The 12108-nt window shown below is 45.2% G+C and overlaps 1 protein-coding gene across 3 annotated transcripts in view; it reads left to right on the forward strand.

Annotated features, from left to right (window-relative positions):
• The first annotated feature begins 2778 nt into the window (after positions 1–2778).
• Positions 2779–12108, forward strand: part of RIC1 (RIC1 partner of RAB6A GEF complex) — a 50997-nt gene continuing 41667 nt past the window's right edge. For all 3 annotated transcript variants that reach the window (XM_075410661.1, XM_075410663.1, XM_075410662.1), the window contains exon 1: positions 2779–3464. In XM_075410661.1, the coding sequence (XP_075266776.1) occupies positions 3324–3464 (141 nt within the window). In that variant the 5' untranslated portion in view covers positions 2779–3323. The remainder of the gene's footprint in view (positions 3465–12108) is intronic.

A 12108-nucleotide genomic window follows, 5' to 3' on the forward strand; every position in this document is an offset into this window, starting at 1 on the left:
TTTCAGGACACAGCAATCTCAACAGTGCAGTTCTCAAAACAACATGACCGTCACTGAGTAGGCAGCTGCAAGCAAATCTTATCTTCAGTTAGGTGAACTTGATGACGGCTGACAACCGGACCTCTGTGCATAAAGGGTTTTCACAATTCTGTCAAGCTTTGTTATCATAGTCTCGCTGCTACATCCTGTAATTGCGCCGTGGTAGCCACTGCCAGATCTGTTCAAGCAGCTCTGTGAGCTTACTCCCCTGCACACATTTCATTTCTACACAACTTTTGAGTCCCAGGGTATTATGAGTTACATTCCCATACCACAACATGGAGAAATGTGCTTATGTTTGTGTACTCAAGTACAAACAGCCTATGATTAAAAAAAGTCTGTTATTACCAAATTACCATTCTAGGCATCTAAACATGTTCTTGATTCAGCCGACAAAAATGTACGAAAAATGACATAGTTCAGATCATATTCCTATCACTGATGTGAGGATTTTGATAGACACACTGAAACACTGCACCGTCGTTATTTCTAATTTCAATTTATGTACCTCGTGCCTCTTCATGGAGAAAGCAACAATAGCAGCAATGCAAACATTATGAAGACTTCAGTCTCTTTGCTTTTTGCATGATGTACACTTACAACAAAATCCTGCAATGTAGTTGCTATTAATAGCAGTAGCCGTTTCCTTCATGAATGCTGCTCTCAGCATACAACCTGGCACTATTCTGTAGGAACAGCATGAGCTGGAAGTGTGTTTGCCTCTTACATGTGTCAGGATTTCGTAGTATTAACTAAGGAAGCTACGAAAAAGTAAAAAAGACAAACTGGTCCCTTACCAATTGTTTCATGGATTTTCTTTGACAAATATCTCTGTGCTTTCATCGAGTAAGACGAACTTGGCAAAATATAATTAACCCAGAAGAAGGATTTTTCTAGAAGTCATACGTATTCTTCAGGACATATTTTGTGGCATTTATTTCATAATATGAGGAATACAAAAGGATTTGATAAAGAAGATGCTGCTATGCTCCTGAATATTATTTCTATTTCCTAACTTGAAAGGCTATCATGAAAGCAGGCCAAAAAGTGTTCAGAGAAGACTATAGCAAGGAGGGTGTAGCACAACCTTTGACTGGCATCTGACAGCAGGCAATTTGATGGTAAGACACTTCCAAGTTGCCCACTTAAATGTCTAGTGTACAAAATATCTTGGTATTTTGCTCCTTTACTACAATTTTTTTCAACGTATATTACATTTTTGTCTGGATTCTAATACACCATCCTTATGACTCACTTCTCTTTTTGTGTTGAAAAGAAATATTTCAGCTGGAACAAGGTATTTACATGGTACCAACAATTTATCACCAGAAAGACGTTAGGAGAACACAGGCCTTAGGTGTGGGGACAGACCATCTCCTTTGAAGGGAAGCGGGTAATTTGCATGCAGTGAGACTTGTTTCGAGACAGCTCGGTCCAAAGGAACTCCTCTAAGAAGCAGTGCTGGGGGAATGGTTCAGTAAACTTTTCTTGATTATTCCTACCAGTAGATCTTTCTTTGAAGCTCCGGCACTGCCCTTGCAATGGTGTGGACATCTACCTTTAGTTCTCTTCCATCTCCTCTTATTTTCCAGTTACAAGAGGAGACTAACAAGCCTCACTCACGTATCTAAAGCTATAGCTTTAGCTTCTACTTTTCATCCTTCACATCACACGCTCCTGCTCTCTCCTTAATGTGTGAATGAAAGCACTTGGGCAATCATGGAAACGAGATTAAGTCACAGGGGCCTTGGCTGAAAAATAACCTGGTGAAAAAAAAAAAAGCTGTTTTGTTTTTTTTCAGATGAATCAGATCCTTGATCCAACTCAGCAGTTGGGAGAAACCTTTGTGCAGCCTGACACCAAAACCATGACGCTCCACACACCCTGCACGCATAAATGTCCCCAGTGCCTGTGCTCATCTTGTCTCCAAAACACAGCCGTGGTGGCAACGCCCACACCGGCGACTCACAAGGCTTTCCCACCCAGACTTGTCTTTAACACCTGCCGCAGCCCTCCCCCGCACCGCTCAGTCATCAAATCACCTCTTCATCTCCGAAGTCGCAGGCTGTGTGTGAAAGGCACCTGCTTTGTGCACAGACTCCGACAGCACCAAGCCCCGACGCAGGCCCGGGCCTCCCTGGGCTGCGAAGCGTGAGCAGCCCAATCGCCGCCGGCGGCAGCCAGATGCCGGGCCTTACCCGAGCACCTCAGCCTGTTCAGAGCGGTTTTCACCCCACCGTCGATGGGCAAAGTGCCGGCGGCCGACCGCCCTGTTCCCCCACCAACCATTCGCGGCCGAGACCTTCACGTCCCCCTCACGGCGCGGCGACCGGGCCTCGACCAACCACACTCCCGCCACCGCCCGCGCATGCGCAAACCGCTGCCAGACAGCTCCGCCAGACAGCTCCGCCAGACCGCTCCACCGCCCGCGCATGCGCAGACCGCCACCAGTCCTCCAGCGAAGTGGCGGATAGCACCTTTGCGCGCCTGCGCAGGGCACCCCTTCTCCGCACTTCCCCGCCCCCTCGCAGGCGCATGCGCCTCCCAGCCCATTCCCGCCCCGCCTCCCACGCCGGAGCGCGCCTTTTCGCCCGGAACCTTGACACGGAGTCTCCCGGGGCCGGGAGCTTCAGGCGCCTCTGGCGTCACTTCCGCGCGTTCCCGCCGCCGTGGCCAATGGGAGCCTCCGCGCCCGGGCCCGCCCCGCTCGCGCCTCCTTCCCCCTCCCCATCCCCCGCCTACCCCCCCGCCGCCGCCGTCGACGCGCTCGGGACGCGGCGCTGGGACGCCGTAGCGGGGGAGGAGGAGGAGGGAGATGGCGGCGAGGGCCTTGGCGGCGGCGACGACGACGACGACAGTGACACGGAGAGCGGGCGGGCGAGGCACGCGCAGGAGGGAGGAGCCGCCGCTGCGGCCGCTGCAACCCCCGCGGGCCCGCTCGGAGCAGTAACCGGCCGCCTCCCTCGGGCCGCGGCCCGCTTGGCGCCCGCCCCTCCCCGGGCTCGACTCTGCCCTCAGCGGCGGCGGCGGCTGCCCACGCTTGCGCGAGAGCGGCGGCGGGGGGCGGCGGCGGGGCCTGAGGCGACCCTCCCGGCGCGGGTCGGCTGGTGATTATGCGCGGTCGGCTCCGGGCCGGTGGTCAGAACCCGCCGTCCGGAGGCCGTCGAGCGGGCAGCGAGCCCTCCTGCGTCCCTCCTGCGGCTGATGTCCCCGCCGCCCCCCGCCTAGGCTAGAGCGAGCTGGGAGCCCCGTGGCGCCTCGGGGGGGGAGGGAGATCGGCAGCCATGTATTTCCTCAGCGGCTGGCCCAAGAGGCTGCTGTGTCCGCTGGAGTCCCTGGAGCAGCCTCTTCACATCCAGACGGATCCCCAGAGGGCTTTCTTCGCAGTGCTGTCCCCGTCTCAGCTGAGCATCTGGTACTGCAGGGTGAGTACACGTCCCCCTGCGAGCCCTCGGAGCCTGCTCTGCCGGCCGCGGAGCCCTCCCCTCTGCGCGGCGTTGTCCTTCCTGCGTGTCCCAGAAAGGGTTGTAAATTTTGGGATTAAAGCTTGCGGGGTACATCGTGATCTGCGAGTCGGAGCGGCTACGCCACGGCGTTTGCTGATAGCTGTGTAGTCTTGTGACAATACGTAAGATCAATCTGCTTGGGGTTGACACCTGTTATTCCTGAAAATGAGACTTCTAACCAACTTTTGTTTTTGTATTTGACCTTAAATAGCGCTTTTAGTGTAAAGAGTGTTTGAAGCAATGCTTTTTTTGGACATGTATGTCTTCTGCCTTCTTTGTATAAAAGGTAAAAAAATATTCTTCTGTGCTTTGTATAAAAGAACATATGAACGCAAGAGGTACAAAACATACTTTTTATAAAACACGGAACAGACAGTAACATTCTGTATGATGATATAACACAGAAGTTCACAAAGTTTTCTTTTTAGGAAAAGTTTACAAGTTTTGCGGCCCTAAACAGAAGAGTTTTCGTGGCTTTTGCATGGAAGTTGCTACTCTAGCAACGTCCACTTTGAGGCTGTGTGAATAACTGACATTTAATGCCTGGCTTTTATTTCCTTTTGAATTAGTCTAGTAACAAAAATGCTGTTTGTCAGTTTGATTTGATGCAGTCAATGAAACAACTGTGGTATTGACTTTAAATTTTGATGCTGGATCACTTTAAATACTGCCTGGATCAGACCCTGAATCTGTCCATATATATATCTCCAACTCCAGGTAATTTATAAAGTTCATCTCAGATTACAGTACAAAACTAACAATACAATTTTAGAAAGCTGATACTGAAAGGTATCGAATGACAGTCATAGCCTTAAAATCTTGTTTGAAGTTATGCTGAGATTTCATCATCTTTTCATCACTTTATCTTGTGTTGAGCTCTGCATGGCTGTTTGCTAGTTCCTGAGTAGGGTGCTGATGCTATTTTTTTAGTCTATACCAGTATCCAAATACACGTCAGCCCAGTAACTATGCTGTGTGAACATCATCATGTGGCATCGATTTTCTTAGCTTTGTGGCACACAGTGTAGATGAAGTGTACGGTCTTCTAGCTGTTGCCAGTTGTTAAATCTATAGTTGTAGTCTGTCCAATAAATTATCTTTTTTTCCAGGAGAATACGTAAAAAAGAACAGGCTTGTAGAATGCTTCTCAAGATGTGCTCTGTTGTCTAGAATGTAGTTTACTTTATGGTCTATCCCTGAGGATGATGTTCATTAAATTTACACGCTTGGACTTGTTTTGAAATGTTAGATGTTGTATAACTGGCTAGAGACAGAGCAGTAAAGGAATTCACTCAATGCAGGTAAGTTGAGCAGAATTACAGGTCATTAAAATTTTAGAAATACATTTTAATTCAGTATGTAATGGGTGCTTTTGAGGAAGGCGCTGACTTTAGCCGGCTTGATCACTGACTGATCGTAGACTAAAAAGTATGTTACAATCTCTCCACCTCTGTGGACACCCGATTGTTAGCAAAATATTGTAAGACAAAGGTTTCTGTTAAGGGCATTTTTTAAGTTAATCTCTTGCATTATTTTTATGTGTATAGCTGGGGTTTAGTGTGATTGTTTTTTTGTTGTGTTGATTTTTGATTTTTGTTTTTGTTTGTTTTTGAAGGTGAAGCTTAAAATCGTATGTTGGACTTAAACTAAAATTGTTGCATTCTAGAAAATGTTTTGATTTGTTTGAAGTATCTTCTTTGGAACAAGGCTAAGTTCTGGTCAGGTTGAACTAATTCAGTTTCTTGAGGTTGAACTAATTCAGTTTCTTGAAGTAGAAGAGCCTTCAGGCTAATGTTTTTGTAAGACTTATTACTATCTCAACTATGTATGAAAGGTTTCATAGAAGAATGAGATGATGAGGCTGGTGAAGCTCTGTTTTGAATTTTTAAAGCACGAGGCACTTTGAAATACTTCCACGCGTGTGAATTTGCATTCAGTATGTGTATTTTTCAAGTGAGGTGACAATATTTAAAGCTCCTTTTTACCTGCCATGTGCTAAGAGGTAATGGAACTGAGGAAACTTTTTCCCAAAGTGTGGATTGTTTTTGGGTTTGGAAACAATATAAGTATAAAGATTAGAAACACGGGTAAATGGTGTGGGTAAAACCAGATGGAATTGTATTAGTGTTTTTGAGCCAAAAAGTCCTTGACTATTTTACATGTTATTTTGTAGGGAGAGATTGGATTGTGGATAAAGACCACTGATCCAGTAGTGAACATTTTTTATTAGGAACCAGTATTGGTGAAAGATTTTTGAGCATGCACCCCCAATATGTGTACATTTATTTATTTATTTGTTGTATGCATGTTCTACTGTACTAGTGTGCACATTATCAAGCACACGCACAACATCAAAATGAAAAAAGAAAGAGGTAAAGCTGAAATAAACACATTTTAAAATTTTTACTTTATTAATGGTGCAAAAAATATTTTCTTCTTGCACCCGAATGGTTTGTATTAAATGCATCCCACTTTGGAAACTGCTGTTCCAAGTGTTTTTGTTAAATCAGAAGAAATTTATGGCCTAAGTACCTCAGATAATTCCTTGACACTAAGAGCCAACAAAACTGTTTTCACTGACGGCATTGGAAAGCTTGTAGGTGTTTTCAGTCTGGTGATGTTTTACAATTACTTAGATGTGTGAAACAAGAAACTTCAATTCATGGAAGAACTTTCTGAAATGCTGAAGTGAGGCAATTGGTGTTTGATAGATTGACTTGGGAACTAGAGAGGAGGTTTCATGAGGCAGCTGTTCAGTCTTGTGATTACTCCTTCTTGCACCTGTATTTTAGTGGCTCTTACTGAACAAATAGAAACCTGTTTTTTTCAGCTCATGACGGGATCAAAGGAGCGTTGTAGTTGGCTCACTGAAAGTGTTACTCTGTGAACAGTAGTGGCTTTTAATTTTAAATAGGTTTAGTTATCTCATGAAATAAGAGCTTGAAGCAGTACAGGGAATTCTAGATGTTCAGCCACAGGGCTCTAGATATTGAGGGAAGATGTGTGCAACCAAGGAGGGAGATGTGATAGATGAGTGGAGTTCCCCTGTAAGTGTTGAAGAGGGAATTGTGTGCAACAAGAATAGTCTGATGACATAGTTATATGTGTAACTGTAGTTCAGCATTTCCTTTCTTTAACCTTACCAAATTTGTGGGAATGACAGGAATAAGTGCTGGCCTTGAATATTTAATGAAAACTCCTGGAGGTTTTTGGACTACCTGCGATGACTCTGCCTGTCAAAACCAGTTTTGTAAGCTTTTTGAAGCTGAGAGTAGCTTGCCCTGACTACTCATTTTGAGGAGCATTTCTTAATTACCTAGGTGCTTATCGCCTTATGGTTTATATCTACCCTTGTTTTTAAACTTCCCTGTTTTTTGGGGTTTTTTTATGATGATCTGATGTTGAATCAGATCACCAAAATGAACTATAAGCTTATGGGAAAGCATGCATGTCAGATTGTCAAATAATCTCTGTTCATTCTAAAGGCTGAATAAGTCTATATTCAAACAGCTCTCATAACTCACTCCTAAGTGCTTTTAAGTCTCTAGTTGTTGCAGTATGAGAACTGAGCTTGATACGTGCTTTAAATCAAAGCATACACGTTATTTAAATAAATAGGACAAAAGAGGGGACTGTGCTTCTGTTAGAGAAGTGATTTCCGTAACTTGGAATTTTGGCATGCTATAAAAGGAGTTACTTGTGACACCAGTGCTTATAGTTCATACAATATATGAATAAATATACTAAAAAAATACGCAGTTGTTTTTGTAATCTTTTTTATTGCAGGTGGCCATTAAAAGAAGAAAAATAATTATGTTTTCACCGTGCTTTCAGGATTATGCTTTCATCTAAGAACTGTAAGCAGAGTAACTTACTGAATTACTGTACATGGCCTTTTCCTAGATAGGATTAGATACAGTCTCGGTAGCATTTTTATCTGAAATTTGATTGCAAACTGGACAACAGACCTCTTGATAATGGTGTAAGTGGTTGTGTATTGTGAATGGTGTGACACAGATGGAATCAATGCAAACTAAGATGTCTTGCCTCTTCTGCTGTTTTTTCCTCAGTAATTTAACACCTGCTGACCTCTTTCTATATGTCATTTCTTTCTACATGTCAGTAGTAGTTGTGCTGTTTGTCCTGGTTTTGGCTGGGAGAGAGTGAATTTTCCTCCCAGTAGCTGCTGTGTTTTGAATTTAGTACCAGAAGAATGTTGGTAACACTGATGTTTTCAGTTGTTGCTGTGAAATCAAGGACTTCATCCAGTTTCTCATGTTCAGCTAACAAGCAGGTGTGCAGGAGCTGGGAGGGAGCACAGCCCGGCAGCCAGCCCAGTGGAATGGCCAGTGGAGTATTCCACCATAGATGTCATGCTCACTTTAGGAGTGGGGGTTGGCTGAGGGGGCAGGAAGCTTTTCTTGCTTTCTCTTTTCCTGGAGTTCAATCTTTTCTGGGAGCTTGGTCTTTTTTGGGAGTTTCGCGAAATTCACAGATTCCATGAGATCTGGGTTCCGTGGTCTCTGCTCAGGGACTGACTGCATATTGGTCACGGGGTGGTGAGAAAAGCTGTGCATAGCTTGTTTTATGTATTCATTATTATCATAATTATTATTTCCTTTGTTGTCCTGTTAAACTGTCTTTATCTCAATGCATGAATTTTCCCTTTTGTCCGTTTCTACTTCACATTCCACTGGGGGGGGAAGAGGAAGGATGAGCGAGTGGCTTTGTAGTGTAAAAACGGAACTGTATTGTTTGTATTTGCGGTTATTTAATTAAAGAAATGAGAAATACCTGTTAGACTGATGGATTTATCATGTGAAAAATAAAATTGTCATGTGAGTATTCAGAAGGCCTTACCAAGTTTTCGGTGTCTCCTGTATTAATATGAAATAGATGACTCCTGAAAGGCATCTCGGAGTTACTTGCATGAAGAGAGAAGCATCCTCAGTTATGAGTTTTTACTGTCCAGTTAATTGCACATAACAGAGTCATTTGTTAGTAGAGATGGGAGATGAGGTTAGATTCTCTATCATATGCAATTCCATACATGGCAATTAATGGGGCTGAGGAACACAGAATCACAGAATGTTCGGGGTTGGAAGGGACCTCTGTGGGTCATCTAGTCCAACCCTTCTGCCGAAGCAGGGTCCCCTAGAGCAGGCTGCACAGGACCTTGTCCAGGCGGGTCTTGAACATCTCCAGAGAAGGAGACTCCACAACCTCCCTGGGCAGCCTGTTCCAGTGCTCCGTCACCCTCAGAGGGAAGAAGTTCTTCCTCGTGTTCAGATGGAACTTCCCATGTTTCAGTTTGTGCTCTTTGCCCCTTGTCCTGTCACTGGGCACCACTGAAAATAGTCTGGCCCCATCCTCTTGACATCCACCCTTGAGATATTTATAAACATTTATTAGGTCCCCTCGCAGCCTTCGCTTCTTCAGGCTGAACAAACCCAGCTCCCTCAGCCTCTCCTCGTAGGAGAGATGCTCCAGTCCCCTCATCATCCTTGTAGCTCTCCACTGGACTCTCTCCAGTAGCTCTTCATCTTTCTTGAAGTGGGGAGCCCAGAACTGGACAGAGTACTCCAGATGAGGCCTCACTAGGGCAGTGCGGAGGGGAAGGAGAACCTCCCTCGACCTGCTGGCCACACTCCTCCTAATGCATCCGAGAATCCCACTGGCCTTCTTGGCAACCAGGGCACACTGCTGGCTCATGGTCAACCTGTCGTCCACCAGGACACCCAGGTCCCTCTCCACAGAGCTGCTCTCCAGCAGGTCCACCTCAGGCCTGTACTGATGCATGGGGTTGTTCCTCCCCAGGTGCAGGACCCTGCACTTGCCCTTGTTGAACCTCATCAGGTTCCTCTCTGCCCAACTCTCCAGCCTGTCTAGGTCTCGCTGAATGGCAGCACAGCCTTCTGGTGTATCTACCACTCCTCCCAGTTTTGTGTCATCAGCAAACTTGTTGAGTGTACGTTCTAACTCTTCATCCAGGTCATTGATGAAGAAGTTAAACAAGACTGGGCCCAGTACTGACCCCTGAGGGACACCACTAGTTACAGGCCTCCAACTAGACTCAGCGCCGCTGACGACAACCCTCTGAGTTCTGCCATTCAGCCAGTTCTCAATCCACCTCCCTGACCACTCATCCAGCCCACACTTCCTGACCTTGCCTAGGAGGATGTTGTGGGAGACAGTGTCGAAAGCCTTGCTGAAGTCTAGGTAGACAACATCCATGGCTCTCCCTTCGTCTACCCAGCCAGTCATGTCATCGTAGAAAGCTATCAGATTGGTCAGGCATGATTTCCCCTTGGTGAATCCATGTTGACTACTCCTGATAACCTTCTTTTCCTTCACTTGCTTGATGATGACCTCCAGGATAAGCTGCTCCATCACCTTTCCTGGGATGGAGGTGAGCCTGACCGGCCTGTAGTTCCCTGGGTCCTCCTTCTTTCCCTTTTTGAAGATTGGAGTGACATTGGCCTTTCTCCAGTCCTCGGGCACCTCTCCTGTCCTCCAGGAGCTCTCAAAGATGATGGAGAGTGGCTCAGCAATGACATCCGCCAGCTCCCTCAGCACTCGTGGGTGCATTCCATTGGGGCCCATGGATTTGTGGGCATCCAGATCGCTTAAGCGATTCCTCATGCAGTCCTCCTCGACCAAGGGAAAGTCATCCTCTCTGTGGGCTTCTTCTCTTACCTCCGGGGCCTGGGATTCCTGAGGGCCTGCCTTGGCACTGAAGACTGAAGCAAAGAAGGCATTCAGTAGCTCTGCCTTCTCCGTATCCTCCGTCACCAGGACACCCACCTCATTCAGCAGCGGCCCCATATTGTCCCTAGCCTTCCGTTTGCTGCTGATGTAGTTGAAGAAGCCCTTCTTGTTGTTTCTGACATCCCTTTCCAGATTCCATTCCAGGTGGGCCTTGGCCTTCCTCGTTGCATCCCTGCATGCTCTGACCACATTCCTGTACTCTTCCCAAGTGGCCTGTCCCTCTTTCCACATTCCATGGACCTTTCTGTTCCACTTGAGCTCCGCTAGAACCTCCTTGTTTAACCATGCAGGTCTCCTGCCTCCTTTGCTCGATTTCTTTCTCAGGGGGATGCATTGCTCCTGAGCGTGGAGGAAGTGACGTTTGAGGAGCGACCAGCACTCTTGGACCCCCTGCTTTCGAGAGCCTTGGCCCACGGGATTCCTCCCAGTAGCTCCCTGAAGAGCCCAAAGGTAGCCCTCCTGAGATCCAAGGTTTTGATCCTACTTACTGCCCTGCTTCCTCCACACAGGATCCTGAACTCCACAAACAGCAAAGGCCTTTCTCATTGACAATGTTTTTGAGCAGCAGGTTAGCTGAAAACTTTCGCTTGGGAGAGCTAGTGATTGGCATTTCTGATGCACTTTGGTTTTGTGAACTTTCCACAGAAGTTTATGTAAAGCACAGTATTGGAAGCTCTGTCTGCTGTGTTTGTTGGATGGGTACTGTGCTGATTCTAAGCTTTCCACCTGCTTTTAAAACTGAATTAAAGCAGTTATGTTTTTATAATTAACCCTGCTTTTAGAAATTCTTTTGTCCCCACTTTGTATCTTTGTTACTGACAAAATAGCTTTTGTGGTCTATCTTTTTTTTTCCTTTACTAATAGATTTTCCTCTTCCTTATGCATGCATGCATGCTTTTCTTTTATCCATCTAACCTGTCTGGTTTATTAGTTTATAAACTTACAAAGCTTCAGCCTCTAAAGTTGAGCACAGGCCATGTAATGACGAAATTAAGTGCCCAGTGTCACCAGGCTTTTGTTCTGTTTTTTCCCAGCCTTCTTTGTCACTTAGATGGTAAGCTCGTCAGAACAGCATGTTTGTGATTTTTGTCTTGTGCTTAGAGCTCAATAAAGTGTTGAGGCATTTATCTTATAAAACCAAACAGAAATTGCATCTTGATTCTAAAGGAGATTAATTTTTGGTGTCTAGAATACTAAATTGTTAGGGGATGAGAATATTAGGATTTTGACAATTATCTGTAGACATGCAGGTTCTTACATTGATGGTCCATTAAAAAAACCCAAACCCATACATAATGCCATGTTGTCAGCTACTAATACTGTTGCAAGCTCTCAGCGAGTACAATAGTCTTCTTCCTAGACATAACCGTTGTGAAAAGACTGCCAGCTTTCAGACACTGAATATCTGGAAGACTATAATTAGATGTAGAAAATTCTTTGGAAAGTAAATTAGTAATAGTGAATTGATGACATTAAAGAGGAGAATCCTTTAAAAGAGAGAAGGAAGTATTAAGCATTGTGAAATTTACTTGTTTTAAAATTCAAGTTACTTTGGATTTATAGTTACAATAAAAAAGGCAAAATAAAAAGTGGAGCTCAGAGCTGAACATGTTGGCTGTGGTTTTACAAAACATTCAGAACTTCTCAGTGTTCTTGGGTATTATATGGGCAGCAATAATTGGATTCAGTGCAACTGTAGCAGTATTTTTAAAAAATCATTTAGCTTTATGCAGTACATAAGAATTTGAGTATGACTATACCAGCTGTTTGATGCAATGTTCGTAGCATTTAGGCA

This window comes from Opisthocomus hoazin, chromosome Z (genome assembly GCF_030867145.1).
Source record: "Opisthocomus hoazin isolate bOpiHoa1 chromosome Z, bOpiHoa1.hap1, whole genome shotgun sequence".
NCBI lineage: Eukaryota > Metazoa > Chordata > Aves > Opisthocomiformes > Opisthocomidae > Opisthocomus > Opisthocomus hoazin.